Source organism: Lynx rufus, unplaced genomic scaffold, assembly GCF_022079265.1.
Source record: "Lynx rufus isolate CCGP_SWC_20201006 ecotype Redwood Valley unplaced genomic scaffold, mLynRuf1.p SCAF_2, whole genome shotgun sequence".
NCBI lineage: Eukaryota > Metazoa > Chordata > Mammalia > Carnivora > Felidae > Lynx > Lynx rufus.
In genome coordinates this window covers 179,079,935-179,107,695 of record NW_025814834.1, presented here as the reverse complement: position 1 = coordinate 179,107,695, position 27,761 = coordinate 179,079,935, and the positions used below count along the sequence as shown (strand labels likewise).

Genomic DNA, 27,761 nt, shown 5'->3' with positions numbered 1-27,761 from the left:
AAAAATATTAAAATAGAGAAGACAAGTTAAGACACATATGGTATATTAAGAAAGTGTAACTGGAATCCTGGAAAGAGAGAGAGCTCATAGTCTAAAAGGAGATACATATTATAATCAGTTAAATTACAAATCAATGTGATAAGTACAAAGAGGGAATGACAACACGTTGAAAAAAACACATTGAATTCTATCTGGGAGTATGTAGAAAGGCTAAGTTCATCCTGAAGACCAGGAAGTATGCCAAGACACAAACCCAGGCAAAGGGAACATGAACATGAGTATATAATGACATGGAAGGGCAGTTCATGTTCTATCACTTGCTGCAATTTCAAAGTAAGTATATGAACACCTATTTCTCAGCCTTTGGGGTCTAACCATATTCTTCACGCTTTCCAATAAGTGCATCAGAAGTATGCCTTATAGCAAATGATGGTTCACATGCTTCAGACACTCATCTGAGAGCACCACATAGAAGACCATCCACTAGGGCCATGGTTCTCAAAGTGAGGTCTCCTAACTAGCAGCATCGGCACCACCTGACCCTTGCCAGAAATACAAACTCTTGGGCCCCACCCCAAACTTACTGAATCAGAAACTCTGGAGGTGGGGCCTAGCCATCTGTTTTAACAAGCTTTCCAAGGGATTCCGACGTATGCTAAGTTTGAGAACTCCTGATCTAAAATAAACCCTTCTCACAGTGTGATTCTCAGACCACTGCTTAGAATTTGTTACAAACTACATCTCTTGGGAACCAGCGCACAGGCATCATCTGTACCAAAGTGGAGCCTGGACTGTACACCTCTAATAAGCACTCTCTGAGAGGCTCATGTTTCTGATTCCAAGTTTCAAATGCCACTGCATTAGATTATAAACTTCTCAAGGGCAAGCAAGAACTGTCTTGTTCACAGTTCAATTTGTTTCCAATAGCTGGACTGTAACAGACATTCAGTGAATGTTTTTGAATGATTAGCTAGCTCTGGATCAACCTGCACATCAGTACAGCAACTGCCAAGGTTGCTTAGGACCATGACTGAGAACTACAGGCCTATGTGCTTGTCCTACCTTGTCTTATACCCCTTAAAACAAGAACAATTTTGTCTATTTTAAAACGGTGGTCAGCAGCTTGCAAATAACAGCTGGATTATTAACTGAGGAATTAAAGCCATCTTTGTTTTAAGCTATTTGGTTTTAAAGAAAGAGAACTATCGGTTGGGAGAGCATAAGAGGGCGTTGAGGGCCTTAGTGTAGTGCCTCAACAACCTCGAGGTGACGTTCAGACTGAGACTAATTTAAGTAAAGTTGACAGACATAACCATGAGCCTGGGGAATATGAGCCATTCAGAAACAGTATACTGGCAAGAAAAGAAAATTCTATTAAGAGATGGCTTTCAGCACCTACATCCTTTGCTTAGTTCTGGAAGAAAGGCAGCCAAGACAAGGAAGAAAGAGACCTTCAGAATTCAGGTTCCTTGGTTATCGTTGAACACAGAGATCCACCAAATTAGTTCAGTTAGGGGCAATAGCTAATTTATCAAGAAGTTAAACCTTTTCAAGTTTTGTACGCAACTGAGGCTTGATTGAAAGGGCTAAAAGAACACACACACACACCAGATATTAAATAAATGACCTTAAGGATACACATATTTTAACAGTCCGATTTAGCAAAACTGTCGATTTATTTTTCTACCCAATTCAGTATCAGTGATATACAAAAGGATAAAATAGATTACCACATTTACAGGAAGATACACAAACCAACTATCAAGGAACAATCCAGCAAAGTAACAAATTGTTGCTTACACACATCTACTCAAGGGTATATACACGGTTCATTCTAGGACAGTTTCCCGGTTCCCCAGGAAAGAAGCTACCTGAATTTATACCCCCCATAAGGTGAAGCAAACATTGCAAGTGCTGAAAAGAACGATGTTTTGTACTGACAGAGAAACACTTTTAAAGAACACTCTCTAATTTTCAGGCCAATGTCATAGAGCACCTGTGGGCTCACAGGCAGGATAGGACTTCATCAAAGGAAATGCTTCCCTCCTCTTAGCCTTTCTAAGACCCTCCTCCTTGTACACAGGAGAGGGAGCTCCCTTTAATAACAGGTGGCCGAGCAATACCCTACCTCAGCGGATGGTGTGTAGGTTATCAACACATAATGGGGAAAAGGAACTACCTCTCCTATCTACTAAATACAATCCACATTTGGGCGGAGTTTCCAAATCTCCACCAGGCGGACATTATGTGACCTGTATTTTGTACACAGCACATTCCCTTGAGAGAAAATAGGGATGAACACCTCTCAAATTTTCACATTGCTCATCACATGTACCTTTTCCCAAAGCATGAGAAATGGCAAAAAACTAAGCCTGGCCAGATACTTTACCCAAGTCACTGAAAGCTTACAGGAACCATCTCTTCGTCAATCTCCAGGATCCAGTGGGTGAAGTGCCACAATTCTTTAAGGGAAGCAGAAGATTAAGAGTCCTTTTCTCCCAAAATGCCTCAGCCAGAGACAGCACAGACAGTGCAACAGAAAAAGCTCAACGGCTCCAAAACATGGAATTCAACAGTCTTCAGTCAACCTCGCCACACTCTTCTGGCCATCTCCAAGGAATTACCACATTCGAAATTCAATTTTCATATTCAAAAAAGAGATCACTCCACTTCAGATGAGAAAAAATAAAGCAATGGCAATTAGCCTAAATACTCCAAACACTTGACAACTGGGGAACTGTCTCCTAAAGACGCTCAAAAGGCCAGCAGGATTCATTTATAATTTGGCATGCGCTGGTTGATGGGGCAACAAATAAAAGGAATAAAGATATAATACATCAAGTAATCAGACAAATGGCAGACATACATACCACATTAAAGATTCATATACAATACTGTGCTGACTTTAAAGAAAAAACTGGGAAAGGGTGGAAGGAAAAGATAATAGGGAAAGAATTACAAGGGAGCATTTCAGTCTAACGCTAGTCCAGTGAATACTACCAGTGGGATTTCCAATCTTCCATCTCCAAAGAAGCTGATCTAATAAATTGTAAAATTACTTTGCTCATTTTGGGGGCATACAACATACTCCCAAGTACAGTAAGCCCTCTGACATTTTGGTTTCACTTGCTATTTGATGACTAAGTTGTTTCTGGTTGTAAAGATTTTCCTAATATATTTTTATTAGCCAGTTAACACAGCAAAGGCTGCTCCCTCTGTAAGGCCAAACGAGCTTCACCAAATAATTTGATCTAATGAAGATGAAGGGGGGGGGGGGGCGGGGGGAAAGGGAAAGTTTCCTGGTTTTTGTTGCAAAACTTCTTCTCTCACTTAAAAAGCTCTGCAATCGCTTAATGTTTTGTTCCAGAAAAAGAAAGCAAAACTAGTTGGGGAAAATACCCATACACTTATTGTTTACTAGCATGATACAAAACAAATTCATAGTTGTCAGTCAATCGTCTTTCAAAAATCAAATATGAATGTTTGATCTTGTAACTTAAGAACTGAATTTTTCCACATTCCTTTATAGAGAGTTAGCATCTGTAAATTGAGACCTTTTTTTTTGGACAATCATGCAAATTTAATTTGTCCCTGGAAAGAAAAACACAACCTACCAGATTAACAAAATATGTCCTTTAAACAATAATTTTTCTGTGAATTTTTCTCCACTATTACCATTTCATCCTTCAGTAAGCAGAAACCACTCTTAAAAAGTTTACATATTTCTAGTGCACAGAGAGTTAAACTCACAGCAATCAGGAAGACCGAATCAAGTCAATCTATTTTACCTTCTGAACTGGTTCTACTCAGCTCAAAAGTAAATTCTAAACATTTTCCAGTTATTATTATTAAGCTATAGAAGCTAAAGACATTTCTACTGCCAGAGAGGCTTCTGTAAAATTGAATAAAGATTTTATTATACCACACACACAAAAAGCCATCGGTACAGAAAAGGCAGTTTTCGGTTATTCTGTTGAGAATTTCTTTCCATGATTTCTCCCATTAAAGTATAGTTTTCAAAGCAACCACCACGACAAAGGAAGCATCTAATTAGTCCATTTTCTTCTGATCCAAGAATGCTGAACATTTACTGTCCCATCTGTAGCTGTATCAGCAGTGTAATGAACACAGTTTATATTACTGAGCTATTCTTTGAACTCCAAGAACTGTTGAAGTCTTTTCTGATGTTCTGCAGATGCTTGCACAGCACTAAATGAAACATAAATTCAAAGCATAAGCTTTATTTTACATTAAGCATATTAAGTGAACCACAGAGCACAGAGTCAATATTTTTCAAAACAATTAAAAATGAATAGAAATCTTCACTTATTTAGTACTTCTGAGAAAGCTGGATGAAAACCCTCCTTAATCTAATGAGTAGGAGGGCTTGCATTCAGTAACAGCATGCTTCTACCTTCTAAGAGACCAAAGCAAATTAAGACTGACAAGTGAAAGCATCGATTTTAACCTGCTCTGCTGTGGAACCTGCTGTGCAGAGTTCCAGGCCTTGCAGTAGATTTTCTGGATTTTATTATTTTATTTAAACCAGATTCCAACATTATCTTTGAGTTGTGGAGTATTTGAATTGCCTTTAATATAAAATCCTTTAAACTAAAATGTTTGGTTAAAACACAATAGACTCCACTAATCGTTTTCAAAGGTAACAGCTTGGTGGTTTAGATTTAGTTTTCCCTTTGAACATAAGTTATGTCTTGGATGGGGAAATAGAGTTCTCTCCCTACCCTTGCCTCCCACAAAAATACATTACCTTGATAAAAGCGGAGTAAATATATTCTGTAATTAGTATAAAACTTCTTTTCAAATTTTTGGGTAAAAAATGAATAAAGATTCTGGTCTTCTAGTTGAAGATGGTATTATTAAATGATTTAAAAAATCCAGGTTATAAAAGTTACCACTTTTAAAAGTGCCAAAAAAGTCTTCTTACAATAATTCTGCTTCAAATCATCCCAAATCGCCTTATAAATACGCATCTCTGCTTGCTGAAACCAGCTGCCTCTAACTGAACCATTTCAAGTACTTTACTGTGTGGACTCCCTCCGGGTGCTAGTGAGGCCAGATAACATACCCATTTCACAGGAGGGTAAACAGTATCACAAAGGTCACAGATTAGGGGAGACAACTCAGCCTACTGGTTAAGATTATAGACACCATTAAATAGAACACTAGGTCAGAGAGACTGGAGTCTGAATTCTGGTTCTACATAATCGTGGGCAAGTTAAATCATTAGGTAACTTGACTGCAACCACAGATAGTCAATGATGTAACCAGACATAAATCCAAATGTTTTAACTCCAAATCTTTTTTCCCCACCATACCATTCTGTCCTGGACATACAACAGTCTACTGACCTCATCATATATAAAAGATGGCTCTTCTCAGAGAAAAGAAACTAAGGCAGAATTTCAGTGTCATAATTTATCAGTCATGCATCCCCCATTCTTATCTAAAACTCTCTATTTCCCCCTTTCTCCCTGCTTTTGCTCTATCATCATATACATATTTCATGCTCCACATTCATCAAGCATCTTCCATGGTGGTTTATATCTCAGAGGCAGTCTATAATATAGGGAGAAATGGTGGGATTTTAAGAGTAAGTAAGACCAGATTTCAGATTCATGTTCTAAACCCAACTAGACTGTGCTATTAGGCAAGTCCTTAATCTCCTTGAGCCTCAGTTTCCATATCTGTACAGTTATGATAACCTCTATACCTCATAGATGCTTTAAGAGAAGGAAATGAAAAAATGTATTTAAAGTGCTAAGTGTATTGTCTAGAACAGTGCTGTCTTGATAAACTTTCTGCAATGACATAAATGGTTTTTTTTTTTTTAACGTTTATTTATTTTCGGGACAGAGAGAGACAGAGCATGAACGGGGGAGGGGCAGAGAGAGAGGGAGACACAGAATTGGAAGCAGGCTCCAGGCTCTGAGCCATCAGCCCAGAGCCCGATGCGGGGCTCGAACTCACGGACCGCGAGATCGTGACCTGAGCTGAAGTCGACGCTTAACCGACTGAGCCACCCAGGCGCCCCAACAAATGTTTTAGACCTAAGATGTCCAATACAGTAGCCACTAGCCACATGTAGTTACTGGGGACTTAAAATGTGGCCAGTTTGACTGACAAACTGAATTTTTAGTTAATTTAAATTTGAACAGTAATATGGAGTTATCATATTGGAGAGCACAGAGGTAGAAGACACTCCATAAATTGTTTTTTTTTTGTTTTTAAACAAGTGAATAAGCCTCTGAAAAGAGAGAGGATTATCTAGTGCTCTTTACATTGCCACAGAGCCAAGTGTCCCATAAAAACCTGCTATTACTGCTGTGCATTGTGGAAGTAAAAGGAAATATACTACTCTTTCTAAAAGTAGGCAGCATGCAGAAGTTCTAAACTACTCATTGACCGCATACAGAAAAAGCAATCTTTTGTGCCTTCTAAAGTTCATTTATAATTGTGATAAACACAGTTTAGTTAATAAACTAGCATCCCTTATCCTGCCGAGCTGGATTATTTCATGAGAAGAAAGCAGTAAACATCAATGAAACTAAATATAAACAGGCTTGGCATTTGTGGTTTTCTTTCTGGTTCTGTTTCCAAAGGTGTCATGATCTGTCATTGTTTTTCTAGCATGATTCACAAAGCACCAAGGACTCATTTATGGAAAACTCTGCTCACCTAAAGTCTTAGCTGACTAAGATGTAATATCAGAATTATTTTTAATATGCTTTTCTGGAAAGGTACTCAATTTTTTGCTTTTTATCTCATAAGGATGTGTGCTGCTTTTATAACTTTCTATCCTTTTTTGTCTGTTTGAAAGAAGGCCCCAAAGCTTATATGATAGGCCCAATTTTAAAATATAATGTCGATATCAAAGCTGTTAATTCCCAGTAGGAATCATGAAAGTCACATGTTGGACATGTGAGCCTTTATAATTCTCATACCTGTTCCTCATGGGAACTCCTGAAAGTAGATTATCATCATGGGTTAGAACAGGTAAACTTACTTCAGATGTTCACCAAATGTAGTAGTTATTCGATAGATGGCAGTTTTTAATGATGCTCTAAATGCAAATCTTAATGTTTTATAAGAAGTGTCCACAAGGCTTCCTGAAATCCGAGGTGGTTTACTGGAAGCATGAGGAAGCTTGAAGTACTTGTCAACTGCCTAGATCAAGAAAGAAAGAAGGCACATTAGCTCAGAATATCAATAAAGCCATATTAGTCCAAAGAATCAAGGAGATTTTATTTCAAATAAATTAAGAGAGAGAGATACACACATCATACAGGCATTCTAGAAAACATTTATTTTGGATCACAGTCAAAAGTTTGAAAGACAATGCAGTGGATGTTTAGCCACTACAGCAGTTAGCAGAGAAAAGTTCAGACCTGTCGTCTCAAGAGGAGCCATTCTGCAACGGTCTTGAAAATGCAAAGCTGGGAAGTGAAATACAGATATCCTACTTTGCTTATGGTGTGTGACAGCTAAGAGTACTTTTATTATAAATCTCAGAAAAAAAAAAAAGACCAAAACTTTATGCTTTACATAAATAAAGTTATTTACTATAAGCTAGCTTATCTTCCTTTCTAGATGATAAAACATCTATGAGCAAGAATAGGTAGAGAGAGAGAGAATCCATAAATGAAAGTGACTTTATTTATACTTGATAGAAAAAGTAATATAGATTTAAGTGTATTTTTTGAAGGCCAAAGGTAAATAATATAATTTTTAAATGATATAACCACATTAAGAAAAGGAAGAACTAAAGATACAGAAGTATAAGTGTATTAAACTATTACAGAAAGATAATACTATAGTGACAAGAAATAACACTTTAAGATTATTGTTCATAGTTATGGAAAGAACCACCAAAAGAACTAAATACAGTTAAAATGATTTCTGCCATGATGTTTTTAATTTCAAGAGCTCTTTTATATCATCTGAGTGATCCCTTTTATTTTAGCATCCTATTTTTGTTTCAAGGATGCAATATCCTCTCCTATTTCTGGGGATTTTGATGATTGTTGTGGTTTTGGTTTTTGGTTTTATAGTTTCTTCCAAGCTACTTTCCCCATCTTTGTTTCTTTGGTCTCTATTTTCTGCATTAGAGACTGTGCTCGGAAATCTAGTGATCCCTGGCTCATGAATGCGAGAGGGACCTCCTAAAAAGCTGACCAAAAGCACTGAATACATAGAGATTACTGACAACAGGCTTCACAAGAGGTGACCTGCATGGATTTTTTAGGGTTGCCCAACTCAGTAACTTTGTTTTTCTTCTTGGATTAGTCAGAGTTCCCAGAGAAGAGTTTTCCAGTACTCTGTCTGGTGGGCCTGTATTCAGGGGAGTATACCCCTATCTATTTAATACAGAAGCCACAAGGGTGTCTGTCGTGTCCACTCACAACTCTGCCAGCCCAGAGAGCCCAGTGCTCTACCCTCTCTAAAGGACAAACCTCAGCTGCTGGAGGCGGGGCACCAGCAGCAGAGAATCTACAGATCTAATTTTCGAACAGCTCTCAGCCATCGTTCTTATTTTGGTCCCTATCCCTTCATCCTTAGTTCCAGAGGTACTGGGGGCCTGTCTCATTACCAACTTCCGATTTGCTTCTGGGGTCTGCCAAGTTAGTTATCTCAACCATCTCCTCTCCAGCTTTGAAGGCTCTGTTGCTGTTGTCTCCTCTCCTGTTTGTGGATTTATGTCTTTTTAAAAGTCCTTTTACTGTGGTTTAGCAGAGTGTGGGGGAAGGAACAAGATTTAGTGTGTGTGTTTGGTCTGCCATGACAAGTTCAAGTCCAATCATTTATTCTTTCAACAGTAACTTATAAGAGTGTTTCCTGAGACCAGGACATACCTGAAATAATTTTAGGCAGAATGGGAGGTGGTATTCAGTGACGTACTTAAGCAACATTAGATAACACCGAATCATAATGGAAAAGTTACTTCCTTTTCAATTTTCTTGCAAACTTTGATTAACCCTCATTAGACCAGGAAAAATAGCTATCATCATTTACCACCTGGGTCCAATGGTCCCTTTTTATAATTTAAAGTCACCTTACAAAAAATCTACAGAAGAATGATACCATCAAAATGCAATTATTTTTAAAAATTTTTGACAGCTCATAATTTTGTTGAAGAGAGTTTATCCATTTTCCTTGCACAATAATGGTAAAATATTTTCATTCTTAGGTTTATAAAGAAAAATTCAAATGACGAATCTAGTGAGTTTTTTCATTTCAACATCATCTATTTCTTTCCAATCACCTCTGTATACACCTTTGTATCCCTTCAGCATTTATCCACTTATAAGCCATATAAAGTAAATTTTGGTGTAAAATATCGCAGGAAATGAAAGAATACTGTCACATATACTCTCAACAAAATGGGATGATCCACAGGTTCTTATTATAAAATATTTTGGGACAAAGTCCTTCCTCTTGAATGACTTACTGAATGAGAATATCACATATATTTCCTTTTTCCTTAAAAATACATCATTCTGTCATCAATTCTTGAGTTTGAAAAAATATATCTAGAATATTATCATCTGAAGATTTACGGTTTAAAATTTCTCTCTATGATCCTCATTAAAATCTTGGGGCGCCTGGGTGGCACAGTCGGTTAAGCGTCCGACTTCAGCCAGGTCACGATCTCGCGGTCTGTGAGTTCGAGCCCCGCGTCGGGCTCTGGGCTGATGGCTCAGAGCCTGGAGCCTGTTTCCGATTCTGTGTCTCCCTCTCTCTCTGCCCCTCGCCCATTCATGCTCTGTCTCTCTCTGTCCCAAAAATAAATAATAAACGTTGAAAAAAAAAAATTTTTTAAAAAATCTAGAGCTGTGCGATCCAATACAGTAACCACTAAGATACATGGAAATGTGGCAGGTTTGAACTGAGATTTGCCTAAGTGAAAAGTACACATCAGATTTTGAGGACTTAGTGTTAAAAAATATATAAAATATCTAAGGGTTCCTGGGTGGCTCAGTCAGTTGAGCGACCAAACTCTTGATTTCGGCTCAGGTCATGATCCCAGGGTCATAGGCTCAAGCCAAACGTCAGGCTCTATACTGAGTGTGGAGCCTGCTGAACTCCGCCCCTTTCCCTGACCCGCAAATGCTCTCTCTAAAATAAAAAATAAATACGTATAAAATATCTCCTTAATAATTTTGTATTGATTACATAATAAAATCACATTTTAGATAAACTGAGTTAAATAAAATATATCCTTAAAATTAACCTCACCTGTATTTTTTTAATGTAACTATTAGAAAATGTAAGATAATATATTGCATTATATTTCTATCTGACAAAGCTGGTCTAGAGTGCTATTTGCATTCATCTTCTGATTTATCTAAATAATATTGCACATACTGGCAATTTTCTTCCAATTGCCAATGTGAGTAAAAAAATTTTTTAATTCTGAATTAGCAACTATATTCAATGAAAGTTTTAAAAAAAAAAGACTATAAAAACGTATGTCCATATTGCTTATATACTTTTCTTGAAAGATGATGGAATACTATGTGATTCCATCATTCTCCTGTTTCTTATTGGGCTTTTTTAGCACAATTGGGAATAAATAATGAGTAATGATGAAATAATTCCTAGGATGCTCAAACAGCAAATCTTGAAATCTTTACATTTCAAGATACCGGAAACATCAAATCACTAAGATTCCAAAATACATCTTGGATTTTATTTATTTACTTATTTATTTTAAATGGTTAGCTTACTTTTCTTTAGACTGCTGATTTTTTTTTAATGTTTACTTACTTTTTCTGAAAGGCAGAGAGAGAGAGAGAGAGAGAGAGAGAGAGAGAGCACGCACGCACACAAGTGGGGGAGAAGCAGAGAGACAGGGAGACACAGAATCAGAAGCAGGCTCCAGGCTCTGAGCTGTCAGCACACAGCCCTATGTAGGGCTTGAACCCACAAACTGCAAGATCATGACCTGAGCTGAAGTCGAACACTTAACCGACTGAGCCACCCAAGCACCCGCATCTTAGATTTTAAAAGGGTCTGAAGGGTAAATGCAAAAGAATGAATTTTGTTAAATTGTTTTTTATCTGTTCTCTGAAAGACCTCTAAGAATAAAAGTCATAAAATATCAGCTCTTAAAAAATAAGGAACGACAGACCCTAATGAGATAAGGGTTAACAAAGGGAGGAAAGTCTAGGTTTGGAGCTAATTTGTCCCTAACACATCTTGAATCCTCATTAATCTCTTTCTATGACAAAGGATAAATAGGTTTCAGGTTCAGGGACTTCAGCAAACAACAGTATCTACAGCTAGAGCTTTCAATTATTATCTTTTCTCACTTTGACTGTCTTACCCTTAATACTGAAATCCAAAAAGCCCTGAAAACAAAAACTTTTCTAACTGTTGGTGGCAAAAGCTGACCTGACTTCATCTGGCAGTAAAACCTGACCTGAGCTGACACAGGCTATTTACAGTCTTTATTTACTTAATATGAAGACCCAGATATTTCACTGCAGAAAAGTATTAATGTATCTGATTAAGGGGATTCTGCCTCAGATTCCAATAGGAGTATTTTGTAATCTAGGATATATATACAATGTTATATTTTTAAGATCCAAAAAAATCTGAATTTTGAAATATATCCTAAGGTTTGAGATAAGGAACTGTGCACCTATGTTCTATTTGTAGCAATTCAAGCTAGTTTTCCTTTTACAAAAGTGATACAAAATTTCCTTTTAAATAAATTTAAGTTAGGGGTACCTGGCTGACTCAGTTGGGAGAGCATGAGACTCTTGATCTCAGGGTTGTGAGTTCAAGCCCCACGTTAGGTATAGAAATCACTTAAAAATAAAATCCAAATTAATGAATTAATTAAGCTTATAATGAACGACTTAAAATACTAAATAAGTAAATAATAGTTCAGGTGGCAAATAGGACTAAAATTATGGCAATAACATGTGGTAATAAACAATGACAGCAAAAACTATGGAAGTAGCACATGAATAACTTCAATCTAGGAAACACCAGTTTATAGTATTTAGTGATGTATGCCATAGTTAGAACCGAAGTACTTAATCAGCTGTGAGGTTAAACAAGTATCTACTGAGCACTCATTTTATGCACTACACATGGTTTCTGGCCTGAAGATTGAGATTACACAACTGGGATCTCAAATATCCAGTTAAGAATTATCCCAAACAACGAAAAGGGTAAACAGTGAGTAGAGTACACCACTAAACAATATACTCTTCAGTAAAAATGAAAAATCCCCAAAAGGCCTTACGTTAGCCCTTATAGAAGCCTGAAAAAGGGCTATACTATGAAAATAGGCACTTTTGGCCCATTTATATTTATATGCACTGTATATGCACAAAAGCCGAATAAAGAGCTCGTTGCTCTCCTGTGACTATTTATCTGTCAGTGTCATTAACAAATTGTCCACCGTGCAGAGCTTTGAAAGCGCCTCGTCTCAAGGATCTTACTCATAACCTAGTTAAAATAGAGGTTTATTCCACGAAAGCCAGAGTCCCAAACAAATGGCAAGGAGAACACCAGACTCTGTTAAATGTAATCATGACTACAGAGCAGAGTTTCTCAACCTCAGCACTACTGACATCTTGGACTGGGTAATACTCAGTTGTGGGGGCCGCTTTGCACATTATGGGCTGTTTAGCAGCATCCCTGGCCTCCACAAAGGATGCCAGTAGCATTCCCCTCTATCTGTGACAATCAAAATGTCTCCAGACATTGCCCAAAGTTTCCTGGGAAACAAAACTGCCCCTGGCAAAAACCACAGCTACAAAATGATACTCTTAGATGATGCCGATAGCTAAATTTACTGATGGCAGTTATTGTGCGCCAGGCACGGAGTTTAACTGCTTTATATATGTTACCTCATTTAAATATTAAAATAATTTGCTAACAAAGACACCATGCTGACATCACAAGCATTTCATTTAATGTTCATTTAATTGTTATTTATTGCATACCTGTTTTATGTTCTCTGATCATTCTACATTTCTGTACATTGTGGCACTTATTACAATTGTAGTTAATTATTCATAGATTATCTGTTTTATACTCTGTAAACTAGAGGGCTGGAACCATGTCTGTCTTTCTCTATTCTGTATCTTAGCACATGGTAACTGTTTGATTATTGTCAGGCAATTGATAACTTAGGACACCACTCTAGACTCTGTATACAGATTTTATCTCAAACCCTCATAATAACCCTGCAAGGTACTATTTCTGTTTTAAAGATGAAGACTCTAACCTGACAGATGTTTAATAAATTACCCTTGATCATTCAGAAAGTACAAGAGCCTGGACTTGAACTGGGCATCTGTCTGACACTATGTCTCTTAGACTGCTTGCTTACAGTAGTGATAGCAATACTTTTTTTTAATCTTGAAAGATGTTTTCTCCTGTACACTGTAAGAATTCTGTCATACAACATGGAAATAATAACTAAGTAATAAAAGCTTACATTTGTTGGGTACTTAATATGGGACAGGCATCCTGAGTACTGATCTCATTCACCGTTCACATCCCCATGAGGTAAGTACTACTATTACTATCTCCATTTTCCAGATACAGAAACTGATGTTTAGAGATTACTATTTTCACTGGTTATACAATGCACTCCCCCGCCCCGCCATTTTAAAATTCCTGAAATGGAGATGTATCTTCTAATTAATGATATCTTAGACTCAATGAAATATGGTAAATGTATTTCTAAGGTTGCACAGCTAGGAAGTAGTAGGAAGTAGTAGGAGCTAGGAAGTAGTAGGAGCTAGGACTCAGACACAAGTGGGATTGATTCTAGATCTCGCACTTTGGTCCATCTAACATACTGCCATTCTATCTCAGGAAAGGTTAGGAGATGCATAACCCTCCAAGCCCTCACAGAGGCAAAGGACTAGGAGTCCGAAAGCCTGGTTTTCAAATCTGACTTGACCATTTACTGAGCATAATCTTAAGTCATACCAAAAGATAGTAGCCTTTTTGAGACAGATACAGTCATGTACAACAGCCCTTATTCTAACCTTAGTTGTTAAAATTTTAGAGAAAAATCATTTCTTTGGAATACCACACAAACGTTAGGTAGAGCAGCAGAGGATTCTAGAGGAACAAAAAATGAACTGCGACTTATAAAAGAATATTGGTCAAGTGTCTCTGAGCCTTCAAACCCACAGTTCTACAGTGCTAATGCCCTGCAAACAGCTCAGGTTCAAGTTCCAGCTCTGCCACCTGAGACTTGTGAGCGAGACCTGAAGCTAGCCTCCCTCATCTCTAAAATAGGCCTAAAATACCTCCATCCTACTTCCTTCACAAGATAGTTATGAGGACCAAAAAATATAAAAATAAAAATAATAATAATAATAATAATGGTAAGAGTGAAATTGTATGGTATTTGTCTTTTTCTAACTTATTTCTCTTTTCTTACTTTTTAAGAGAGAGAGAGTGTGAGTGAGCTGGGGAGAGGAGCAGAGACAGAGGGAGAGAGAATCCCAAGCAGGTACCACACTCAGCATAGAGCCCGATGTGGGGCTCAGTCCCACCACCCTGGAATCATAACCTGAGCTGAAATCAAGAGTCGGACGCTCAACTGACTAAGCCACCCAGGTGCCCCTAATCGACTTATTTCACTTAGCATAATACCCTCTGGATCTATCCATGTTGTTGCAAATAGCAAGATCTCATTCTTCTTTATGGCTGAGTAATATTTCATTGTGTGTGTGTCCCCCCCGCACATCTTCTTTATCCATTAATCTATGGATGGACACACTTGGGTTGCTTCCATTATCTTGGCTGTTGTAAGTAATGCTGCAATAAGCACAGGGGTGCATGTATCTTTCCAAGTTACTGTTTTCATTTTCTGTGAGTAAACACCTGGTAGTGGAATTATTAGATCATAGGGTAGTTCTATTTTTAATTTTTTGAGGAACCTCCATACTGTCTTCCGCAGTTTGTAGCAGTTTGCATTCCCACCAATAATGCATGAGGGAGGGTTCCTTTTCTCCACATCTGCACCAACACTTACTTCTTGGTGTTTTTTTTATATTAGCCATTCTGATGGGTGTAAGGTTAGGTGTAAGAAACAAACAAAGAAAAAAGAGACAAACAAACAAAAACACCCAGACTCTTAACTGTAGTGAACAAATTGGTGGTTACCAAAGGGGAGATGGGTGGGGGGAAGGGTGAAATAGGTGAGGGGGGTTAAAAGTACACTTACCGCATGAGCACTAAGCAACAGACAGAACTGCTGAATCATTATGTTGTACACCTTAAACTAATAACACTGTATGGTAATTATACTTGAATAATAACTATTTTAAATAAAAAATATACTTTAACAACCCCAGAAGTTTGGTAGTTAGAGAATTTAAAACTAAGTCTTCCTAAATGAAACAAAACAAAACATGGTAAGTAATCGCTCTGTAGACTACAAAGCACTGTACTGTTATTGTTATTTTATTGTAAACTACACCGAGTGATAAAAAACAAACAATGCTATGTGTGTTAAAGATACGCCCACAAGGGGCGCCTGGGTGGCGCAGTCGGTTAAGCGTCCGACTTCAGCCAGGTCACGATCTCCCGGTCCATGAGTTCGAGCCCCGCGTCAGGCTCGGGACTGATGGCTCGGAGCCTGGAGCCTGTTTCCGATTCTGTGTCTCCCTCTCTCTCTGCACCTCCCCCGTTCATGCTTTGTCTCTCTCTGTCCCAAAAATAAATAAAAACATTGAAAAAAAAATTAAAAAAAAAAAAAGATACGCCCACATTAAAAAAAAAAAAAAAAAGCATTAAAAAAAAATTTTTTTTTAATTTAAAAAAAAAGGGGGTGCCTGGGCGGCTCAGTCAGTTGAGCATCTGACTTCAGCTCAGGTCATGATCTCGTGGTTTGTGAGTTCGAGCCCCATGTCGGGCTCTGTGCTGACAGCTCAGAGCCTGGAACCTGCTTGGGATTCTAGTGTCTCCCTCTCTCTCTGCCCCTCCCCTGCTCATGCTGTGTCTCTCTCTCTCTCTGTCAAAAATAAACATTAAAAAAAAAAAAAATACACGCCCAAATCCTGGGTATCCTACTGTGTTGTCAGGCAAGCCAAATACTAGAAGTTGTGGGGAAATACTAGGAAATGATTTCTTTAGAGAAAGGTATCTGGGAAAAGAGCACAAATAATAAAACTATACACATGTACACACGTCTCAAAACACATTCGTGAGAAAGTGGGCACAAAAAGAACTCAAAGGAAAAAAAAAAAGAATCATTGGCTCTGATGCCTAAGACTTTGTAACAGGCAAAATAAATTGAGAGTGGAAGAAAAGAACGGCAAAGCATGTTTTCTTCTCGTATTTTACATTCCCTCCCAAGATGTTCTTGCACAGATGCACCAATCGTTCTTTGAGCCTACTTCAACACCACTCCTCCGGAACACCTACTGCACAACCCAGCTCCCACCTGGAAATGCTTTTGGCACTCAGTGTTTGCATCTGTCACCTGGCGTACAATGACAATGCCAAGACAGCGTAAAACACACCACCCAACATGAAATGAGGAAAGGCAGCCTATTCAGAAGCAAGAAGCATGTTTTATCTTTCTGTCTTTAAGTCTAGGACTAAAAAGTCCTACTACTTTGAAACTGTTCACCCAGCCTGGCAGCAAGGGATCTGGCCAATAGGTAACATTTATCTGCAAGGATAATTTAACTACAGGTTATTTTTAGTAGCTACAAGATGTGTAAGGATCCAAATTTATATCACTGAACAGAATTCTAATACTCTAAGTAATCTGATTAATACCAGAAGTTTAGTGACTTCCTTTTTCTGTTTCTATAAAATTATTATTTACAAACGAATTAGAAGTTTCTCTTCCTGGTCTCTCTTAGATTAGAATTTCCCATGGGTGAGAACAGTACCACATTTTAACTTCCAACATATGTTTTGTTACTCAATAAATGTGATACGTGAGAAACAAACTGAAAAACCTGGGAGGCAGGGAAAAACATGACCGTCTACCTCCCCGCAACCCACACACTGCCTACCTCTTGCAGCGTCAACAAAGTGTTAAGAATAGCTGGTAGTGTAGTCTGGACAACTCCAAATCTATCTTCGGTGAATGATGCTGCTACTAAGTGAGACAGACCTCAAGAAGAAAAGAGAAAAAAAAATTAGGCAAATCTACTGACGATACATCTATCGAGAAGGGATTAATATCCTAAGAACTTGAAATAGAGGAGGAGGGTATTACGCTAGAAAAATGCACAAAAGATTGGAACATGCACTGAAAAGGTCCTCACTACACCAGTCCTGAAAAAGAGGAGTCTCTACATTCTAGTAGGAAGAAAAGTTTTTAAATGATATTGTGTCTGGTAGTGATGACTGGTAGAAAGAAAACCAAAGCAGGATAAAGGAAAAGAGGAAAAGAGTGACCGCTACTGAGGGCACTTTCTTTTTTTTTTTTTTTTTTAATTTTTTTTAATGTTTATTTGAGAGAGAGAGAGAGAGAGAGAGAATGTGAGCGGGGGAGGGGACAGAGAGAGAGGGAGACACAGAATCCGAAGCAGGCTCCAGGCTCCGAGCTGTCAGCACAGAGCCCGACGCAAGGCTTGAACCCATGAACCATGAGATCATGACCTGAGCCGAAGTCGGATGCCTAACCGACTGAGCCACCCAGGCGCCCCGAGGGCACTTTCATTAGGGTGCTCAGGAAAGGGCTCTCTGAGGAAGTATTATTTAAGCATTGAGAAGGCAGTATCTAGGAGATAAAAACAAAAAAACAAAAAACAGTTCTTTAACAACTAAATTTTCATATTCAAGCTAAATATGAAATTCAAGTTAAATACATTAAAATGTTAAATGTTAGGTCAATATAAGTTGACAGCTGAAAACAATCTATTAATTGTTGCAGTTTTTTGAAGCAGAAAAAGATAGGTAAGAATCCCAGACTCAGTTTCTCTGCTTCTATATAAGGAAATTTTCTGCCCAAATTAAAGCACACCTAAGTATCTAAGAAAGAAAAATGATCCATATAAAACAAAGATATAAAAATGTATCTAAAAATTCAAAGACTGATATCAGAGTCTAGAACTGACCTTTCATGGATTATACTTCAGTATTTAACTGATAATGAAAATCAGAATCGTAGTTCACTGAGGTTGCTTACCTTCTAATGCCCAAATATGCATTTGGGCATCTGAAAAAACAGCCTGAATAGATGCCTCTGGGTGCTACAAATACAACAAAAACATTTCAATAAGTTCCCCTGGGCAATAACTCTTATGTCATCTATCAACTATGTAGCTGTAACAGTACAAAATTCACAGCTGGCTCTCAAGAATTAAAATCTGAAATTCTTACACAATATGATTTCACTGCAATAAAGCAGTCTATCACCAACTTATTGTGTGACTCTTGCCCAATCTCTAAATCTCTATGTGTCTCAGTTTCCCACTTAAAATAAGAGTTACATACACTCAACCCACCTCAGATTGGTATACAGATCACCTGAGAGACAATGGTTACAAATGCTCAGAACACCTAATGCTCAGGCGTCAAAACCTCAGAACGCCTAAATACATATTACCCACTCTTAAATTGTCTACCCTTAGCCCCACTCCAAAGAAACACCATCCAACCTTCTTTAATACAGCAAGGTCAAATAGTATGGAGCATTTTAACAAATGCTGGCTTTGGTAATGCCCAACAAAGCCTATTAAATACACCAGCACGTTACATTTTTCAACATCCAACGGCAGTGTCTACAACTCCTCATCTTAAAATAGATCCACTTGCAAAATCAAAATCAAAAGTAGACGTTCACTTCCAAGGGAAAAGGAGATCTCGTTCAGCATCTGCTCTGCCACTTACTGGCTATATGCCCTTAGACTAGCTACTTGACCCCCCCCACCCCCCTGAGCCTCAGGTTTCCTTATCTGTAAAATGAGGACAGAAAGACATCTGACAGGAATGCTGTTAGAATTAAATGAGGGAACTTAAGAGAAAAGAACATGGCATACATAAGACACAAAGGTGAGTTCTCTTCCCATCCTTCTGAAGTAAAACTTCGGACAACCCCTCTTCCTCTTGGTGGAAGACAGGACACCTTCCTCGGGGGGGCTGATAGTTTTCCCAAAGCTCTAATGGAGAGCCTGAGGTAGATTCTTTTTGGTAAAGGTAATTGCTAGTTGGGTGGATCTTCCCTGCCACCAAAGCGAGAAAAAAGTTTCAAGCACTTGAAATGATTCTTTTCTTGTGTGTGCCTATGTTCCATCAGAGTTACTCAGATCTCTCTCCCCACAGAATGAAAATGAATAACGTATGCCAGTGCAAACTTTTCACTTTAACAAAGTACAACATTAGCTAATACTGCAGTATCTTCAGAATGAAAGAAGTTAGATTTAAATAGCTAACACAAAACAAAAATTCTTTCCCCTACATATGGGCAGAAGTTTTGCTTATCAAAGGATTAACATGCAACAGCTGTAGTCAGTGAAACAGGATCGACTCTTTCGCTTCTGCAATTCAGAGTTACTCTCCTGCGGCAGCTGGGCGGCGGACGGACAAGGTGGAACGTCATTTCATTTGTGGCCTGAATCACAACTTTTTATCCCACGCAAGCGTAACATGTATAATCTAATCCAGTCATCTCTCTTCTGAATACCAAATTGGCCACAAAGATTTTGGCAGGACAATGAGCCATGAAGGATCGCCATGGATTTGATCACTCCGCAGGAAGAGGCTGAATATGAGCACAAAGCTGTCCTCAGCCAGGAGACTCGGGAGGCCAACTGCAGTCAAGCCTCGGGAAGCCACTGAGGTGAGGTGGGGGTCTAGGGCAACTACTAACATGGAGGTTTAGCAGAGCACTACGCCAAGCTTCCTAGGATCGAACTAAATATTTAGAAGTCAAATCTAGTCTGGTACTTCATTTCGTTTCATTTCCTCTCCCCCCATTCCCAATGCTGTAACTACATATTCTTACCTTACTGAAAAAATACATTATCAGCACCCGTTTTGATAAGAAATTCTTAACCTGAGTTGGAAAGAAGGAAGAATTAACACATGGAAGTTTTCAGATCTATTCAAACATAATGTTAACACATCCCCAGTTTCTCCCTGACACTACATTAAATGAAACACTTCATATCTTACAGAGAATAGTTATAGTAAACCACATAAGTAAATACCTTCGTATTATAAACTGGAAAACGAAGATGGGACATCTCACCTAAACTGCATTCTCAAGTACACATGTCTAACCCCACAATAAAAGGAATCTGAATTGGTTCTGGTGATATTTTCTTACTCAATTCTTGACAACTGTCTTGCCCTTTAACTTCTTAATGCCAAAAAAGAATGTTTCCTTAGACAACAACAAAAAATCTTAAGACATGAAATTGTTTTCTATTAGTTGATATTTACATGGGAAACAATTTTCTTAGTATTAAGCTGAAAGCTATATACCCCAACTGACTTGAAAGGGAATTCACGATACGGCGGTACTTACGACAGGTAGGGCAAATGAGATCCTGAAGTTTGTATAATGCCTACAGTCCCTCTCTATTAATCAATCATTCCGTCAAAATAGATGTTATTCCTCCCATCTTAAAATATAAAACCCTTCCTTGACCCCTCAACTCCTTCCCGCTATTAATTACCCCATTTCTCTGTACCACTTATAGGAAAACTCCTTGAAAGATCCAGCTTTTCTTGTGGCCGGCAATTCCTCCCATCTCTCCTGGACCCATCCAATCAGGCGTTCATCCCCAAGGCTCCACCCAATAGCTGGACAAGGACTCAATGACCTCCACATTTCTAGCACAATAGTTCATTCCTAGTGTGGATCTCAGGCTACGTATCGGCAGCATGTGGCATTTACTTCCCCTTTTCTTGGTTCTCTTCTCACCTCAATAGTTACTTGGTCTCCTTTGCTATTCCTCCTCATCTCTCAGACCTCTTTAGTCATTGCAGAGTCCAGTTTTTACATGTCTTTTCTTCTATATCCACTCCCAAAGCATTTTTTCATGGGAGTCTCATGGCTTTAAATACTGTCTATATTCTGATGACTTCCAAATTTGTATTTCTAGCCCAGAACTTACCCCTACACTTTGGATATACATCTCAGTCTTACTCAGTATTTTCAATTGGTTGTCTAATAAACACCTCAAAATGGACGTAAATAAAACTCATAATTTCCCTACCTCATCTCTACCAAATCTCTTCAAATCAGTTAAATTTACTCCATAAATTGCAACTATATTATTTCAGATCCTCAAGCCAAAAACTTGAAAGTCAACACTGTCTCTCTCTTTCACACACAACCAAACAGCAAGCAAGGTTTATCTTGCTATCAGTAAGATAGGATTATCACACCTACTTTCAAAATACATCCAGACCTTGATCACATCTAACATCTCCACCACAAGCACCCTGATCACAGATACCATCCTCTCCCACTACGTTACTTCAACAGCTTTACAACTGTCTCTCTGCTTCTACTCCTGCCATCTGAGAACGTAGTCTCAACACAACAGCTAAAGCAGCACTTTCAAAATGTAAGGTTACATCACGTCATTCTTGTGGACAAAATCATCCTGTGGCTTTCCATCTCACTCAGAGAAAATGTCAGTTTTCACAATAACTAATGTGCCTGATGAGCTCTGGGTGCCTGCTGCCTCTCTGACTTCATCACCACCTACTAGTGTCCATGCTGTTCCTCACACAAATCAAGCACACCCCCACCTGAGGACCTTTGCATTTGTCTGTTCACTGCCTTTCTTTCAGGGTCTCTAATCAAGTATCAACTTATCAAGGAGACTTCCTTTAATGGCTCTATTTTCCTATACAGCACTTAAGACATCAAATTTCTTCCCCTTTAAAACACATATTTTTCATATTTTGAGTATAACATATTGGGACGCGTCTTAACAATTGACAGCATATCATGGCAACTTTTTTTCTTAATAGCATATGAAATAAGTCTCACAATACTTTTTTTTTTTTTTATTCAGAGACATGGTTTAATACATTTGCTTGCTCATCTATTTCCCCTTACTAGAATATAAACATATGGTCAGGGACTTTTGTTTGCTGTTTTCCCAGTGCCTAAAACCACACCCAGCATATATAAAGAACTTTGTAAATATTCATTAAACGAAAGAATTCACAGATCAAAGGCATTATATTAGTCTCAGTCATATGAAATTACAATTTATATAGCTCAAAGCCCATCAAATACTGGCAATTTCATTTGGGTCAACTTAATACATGAAGCATCAAAAAAAGTCCTAATTATCCCTGATGGGTTACTCTTGTGAGATTCCTGATGCTCTCAGTGTTACGTGCAAATATAAATCCTATAACCATATCATCCTACCTGTTCACGTTTATTCTGAATCCATGAATAAATCATGCTAGGCTGTCTTGCTGTCTTACCCTCCGCACCAACACAGGTAGATGGAGAAGGATTAGAAAATTCAGGCATTTGCTGATCTAAATAAAAAAACAAAAAACAAAAAACAAAACAAAATCAAGAAGGTGAAAACTTAGGATATCGGATTCTCTACAACTATGACATTTCAAACTTTAGAAAACAATCCTCACCAGAAGTCCATAATCTTGGCCCTCTTCTTATCAGCTGAGAACTCTGAGGTGACCCATAGCAGGTATTTACATCAAAAATTCCAGCCATCCGATTCACTACACTAGAACCAAATGGGGTTCCGAGGGGACTTGCCATATCAGGAGTAGACAATTTTGAGGAAAACAGTGACGTCTTAACTAATGGTGGCACTGAAGACCGAGGCATCTGGCTAGATCTTGGGGTCTGAAAAGTAGTTTCTTCTGTAAAAGAACAGAGCCAGTGCTGAACAGGCAGCCTGAACAAACTTTACACATCTCAGTTTTTGGGTTAATGCATTTACCCAAAGTTCAGTAGCTTGTTTCCATGTATGTTTACACTCTCAACATCCAGCTTTTATGACAGCAACTCAGCGACCACTCACGGGGGTGTTCTACATCTTCGGTCAGACTGGTGCAGCTTCCCTTGTTTTCTCCCCCCAGAGAAGATCTTCACCTTCAAGGTCGGTTTCTCTAAACCTACGCTGTTTTGAACGAACCTATCAATTTCTATTTTATTTTTAAATGGCAACAACCTCAGTTACTGCACTAGAATGTGTCCAATGTTACTGCAAGCTCCTACTATAGCTATTACTTGGCTAAAACAAATTTGTATTGTGAAATGTACTGATAAATGCACACTTACCCATTTTCCACAGAATTTTTTCAAGTTAACAGAAGTCACACCAGAGATGAATTTGCCCAGGATGATCTACAAATATGATCTATAAACACTTTCTTCAAAATTTATCTTATAATCACCAATTTATAAATTCCATTGTACAGAAACAAAGGAATATTTTTCCAGCCACTCCAGTGCAAGGCACAAAGACAAATAGATTACATTGGTGTTCTAGCTTCTTAATAAAACCACCATAAAACATCAAACATTTAAAGTGCCAAACTTTTTTGAATGACTTTTTAAGGTTAGTGCTAATTGGAAATATTTGAAGAATCAATTTAAAAATTGAGACTGGGGTTTTTAAGTTCTACAAAATGTGAAATACTGACTGAGCAATGGGATGTGACAACAATTTAAAATAATGAATAATTCCTATTTGGTCACCCCCATGATTCCCTCCTAACCTGAGACTGCATTGATCTAACATGCTAATTTGATATAATTAGCCTATTCAAAATTCTCTAATGGCTCCATATTGTTACAAAATATAAACTATATATGCCAGGCCTCCTTTTGTTATCAACAATCATCCTACCCATTCAGAATCTGTGACAGAGTTCTTTTTTTTTTTTACCAATTCCATTGTCTTGTAATTATTTGTGGGCCTCCCACTAAAAGGTCAGTTCCAAGAGTGTTTCATCTTTGATTCTCTGGTTTCTAGCACATTGCCTGGCATATACTAAGCATTCAATAAATATTTGTTGAATAAATAAATGCTAATCTGAATGTGGAGAACAAGTGAAACACTAGAATCTTTTAAAATCTGACATTCACGATCTTACCTAAATTGTTTTCCATTTGTAATCTCTCATTTTGGTCTATGACCCCCTCAGAATCATGATGTTTACTGTGACCCATGTAGTGATTTTGTAAATATCAAAATTAGTTACCAACATTTAAAAAGTGGAAAATTTCAGGGCACCTGTGGTAGCTCAGTTGGTTAAGCATCCAACTCTTGATTTCAGCTCAGGTCACCATCTCATGGTTTGTTAGATCGAGCCCTGATCCAGGCTCTGTGCTCACAGCATGGAGTCTGCTTGGAATTCTCTGTCTCCCTCTCACTCTGTCCCTCCCCCCAGCCCCCGTTCACAACAATGCACTCTCTCTCTAAAAATAAATAAAATAAAATAAGTGGAAAATTTCACCCAAAATATTTTCAGATTTCAGGCTTCTCTTAAAAGTAGGGATGGGTGGGGGGGCACACAGAAGTTCAGATACTGGGTCCAAATTCCCACATGGGAACAATGAACCGAAGCTAACCCACAGCTTCCCCTACAGATGAAGCCAGTGCTCTCAGGTTTACCAGAGTCCTCACCCAGCCAGTTTTGCCCATTTTCATTAAAGGACTGGCTCCAGAAGGCAGGTGAACATTAAGTCCGTTCGTTAGTCTTACGTTCCTTGGCATTTTTTGACATAAGGAATTTGGTCAAATAGCCTAGGTTCCTCCACTGTACTTCTTCCCCTCGGCTTTCATCTTTCAAACATTCTATCAAGCTCTCTGAAAACCATGAATGCGATGCCCCCACCATGAAATCACTCAGTCACACAGTTACTCTTCTCTGGGCATTGGCCAGCGACTTTTTGTGTCTGGGATACTGCACCAGTACTATCTGTAAAGCTTCACCTGGCTTTGTACCTGAGGAAGCTGACACTTCCTTCTATTTGATGAGCCACAGTTAACTTTCTTAACACCATCAGCACACCAGACTTAATTTCTTCAATCTACAATGATACTCAGGCCTTCTTCTTGGTTCAGTACAATATCCCACTTATGAGATCAATTTTCCCTAAAAATTCAGGATTTCCCTAAAACTCCTTCACACTCATGTATACATATCCTTAGATTAACTACCGTCATCTTTCTTAGGAAACAAAATGTATGTACTTTGCCCTCTCTCACTAGTACAGGCATTACCTGGAAAATTCGATTTCTTAGGCTCCACAGAATACGAGGACACCATTCTCCCATTCGTAGCAGCTGCTTCTTGATACAGAACCAGTTTCTGAGTCATATCATTTAAAAGACTCAAACACTCCCTTGAAATGGCTGTCCAATTGTGGGGATGCCCACCTAAGGGGTCAAAAAACCAGCTTTTAAAATGTACATAATCTTAGAGTCTCCTCTCAAAGTGAGGAGAAAACTCTGCAAGAAACACTACATTACACTTTGCATGAAGGTCCACTTGCCGTGGCTAAGCTACTATTTACACCACTGCCATCTACACAGAAGGAGTTCAATAAATATTTGTATGAAATAATTTTCCAAAAAGTCTACAAGCGAAAACTTGCCATCTTACCATTAAAAAAGAAAAAACAAAAAACCTGCCAAATTGGTTGCTAAAATAAAGCCAAATACTAGAGGATGGTGTGAGTGAAAAAGACTAGAGTTACTTCCCTACCAGCACTGAACAGACTGAAGACGAAGACAATGAATACAGGCATGTCTCATGAGATGCGCCCCACGGCCCCCAGTGACCCATAAACTTGTGTCTGGCCCACTAAGCTTCCTTACATTTTCATTTACAATGGCCCCTATTTCTTATTATGTCTGTAGGAATGACATGTTATTCCTAACGATCATATTTTATACACATATCTGTTATTATTTAACTGAAACTACTACGATCCACAATTTTGTAAAAATTCCCTTACTCTCATTATCTTTTCATTTCCTAAGACCTTTCTCTCCCACAGCTGCCACATAAAAATCAACCATGCTACTTTCTATGTTGAGAATAGCCAAGGAGTCCACTGAAAATTTGTTTCCCATTCTGGGTGCCAAATAACCTTTCTGTCTTCATTTAGAGCCCCCCTTAAACATTTCCCCCATCTACAGCTCAAGAGGAATACCACTTAACCTCCAAGCAAACAAAATACTTCATCAGTAGGTCCCAGAATGTTTTGTACTGCTGTAACTCAGAACCACTAAGCAACTATGTGATTGTCCAGGGAAATTTTAATAATATGCCCTAGAATGTAAGTTCTCTAGCAGAGAACATGTCACCTTGTTACAGTTCACTGGAATATCTGGTGAAAATATTTAATGCATACAGAATTCCTAAGTGAACCTAAGTCTGACAAAAAAGAATTGCTAGTTAATTTTCTACAGCATCAGCTCTGGATTTTTCATGCTACTAAAAGGAGAGTGTGGCTCCAATCATTTATATTTTTATGTAACTGAATTTCATTTCCATGTAACATTTAACCATAGAAAGTTTCTTTTATAATGTGGGAATTGGCAAGTTTAGCAAAATAATGAAGAGCTGATTACAGAGATGAAAAGCTACCTAGGTTAGGTTGTTCTCCATTGCTGGCTAAACTGGAATGCTTTCCATCCAGAAACAGGCAGAGCACTGGCATAGTTGCAGTCTTGATGAGTTTGTAACAACTGACAGTAGAAAAGTGTTTCAGAGTTGCCAAGGGCATCCTCCGGTCACCATCAAATCTAGTTATTTTTTACTTTTTTTTTTAAAGGGAGGCAAAGTAACATGACAGAAGGAGGGAGCTCTGCACTTGGGAGTCAGATGACAGAATTTCTTATTCCAACTCTGACATTAACTGTATATAAACCACTTAATCTCTCTGAGACTTAGATCCCCCATCTAGGGAATTAGACCACCTGATTTTCAAGACACTTTGTAACATGAAAACTCTGAGGATACTTAAACTGTACTCTTCTGCTCTAAAACTGTCAATCTACCTCATCATTTCTTCAGGGTAAGGGAATGAGGATGCTGAAGAAAGCTTTAAAATACCTTTCCTGGAAATATAACCTCTAACCACAGCAATGCAAACATTTAGGTGCATTAAAATCAATACTTCATTTAATGGACTCAACAGTTGTGTATTTTATTAAATACATCTCTGTCACCAAAAATTTTAAGTGGAACACCTTCTGCACACATATGCCTATATCTGTTACTTTTAGCAATACCTGGTTGGCTAAGGCTAAAAACTTCTTGTCTTCGTGAGGGAGAATACTGAGAAAGCAACATCAGGTCCTGCAAGGCCAAATACTAAGAGGGAAAAAAACAAACATTATTTAATTGTTTTAACTTTTTTTTTTTAATGTTTATTTTTGAGAGAGCACACGCATGCACACGCATGCGCAAGCAGGAAAGGGACAGAGAGAGACGGGGGGAGAGAGAATCTGAAGCAGGCTCTGGACTGACAATAGGCCCATGTGGGGCGTGAACTCACAAACCGCGAGATCATGACCTGAGCCAAAGTCAGACGTTTAATGAAGTGAGCCACCTAGGTGCCCCTAATTGTTTTAACTTCTATATGAAATCTTAGTTATGAATTGGGCTCAGTATTATATGTAAGGGGAAATCGCTGTAATTTTTCATAAAGGAAATTCAGTTTGTCAATCAAGCTGGCCATAACCTTCCTTTCCACACTCCCAGAATTGTCTTGCCTCTACCCTCTGTAAGCTACCCTACCCACTGTAGGTTCCAGCTACAAGAAACTCTCT

At 38.3% G+C, this 27,761-nt stretch overlaps 1 protein-coding gene across 1 annotated transcript in view; it reads right to left on the bottom strand.

The window, feature by feature from the left end:
• Window positions 1-1,632: 1,632 nt before the first annotated feature.
• NDC1 (NDC1 transmembrane nucleoporin) overlaps window positions 1,633-27,761 on the bottom strand; it is a 47,195-nt gene continuing 21,066 nt past the window's right edge. The window contains exons 10-18 of the mRNA XM_047084612.1: window positions 27,222-27,303; window positions 25,203-25,358; window positions 22,591-22,830; window positions 22,364-22,479; window positions 19,970-20,020; window positions 18,152-18,215; window positions 17,031-17,131; window positions 7,025-7,185; window positions 1,633-4,209 (exon numbers count right to left, since the gene is read on the bottom strand). Coding sequence (XP_046940568.1) covers window positions 4,146-4,209; window positions 7,025-7,185; window positions 17,031-17,131; window positions 18,152-18,215; window positions 19,970-20,020; window positions 22,364-22,479; window positions 22,591-22,830; window positions 25,203-25,358; window positions 27,222-27,303 — 1,035 coding nt within the window. The 3' untranslated portion in view covers window positions 1,633-4,145. The remainder of the gene's footprint in view (window positions 4,210-7,024; window positions 7,186-17,030; window positions 17,132-18,151; window positions 18,216-19,969; window positions 20,021-22,363; window positions 22,480-22,590; window positions 22,831-25,202; window positions 25,359-27,221; window positions 27,304-27,761) is intronic.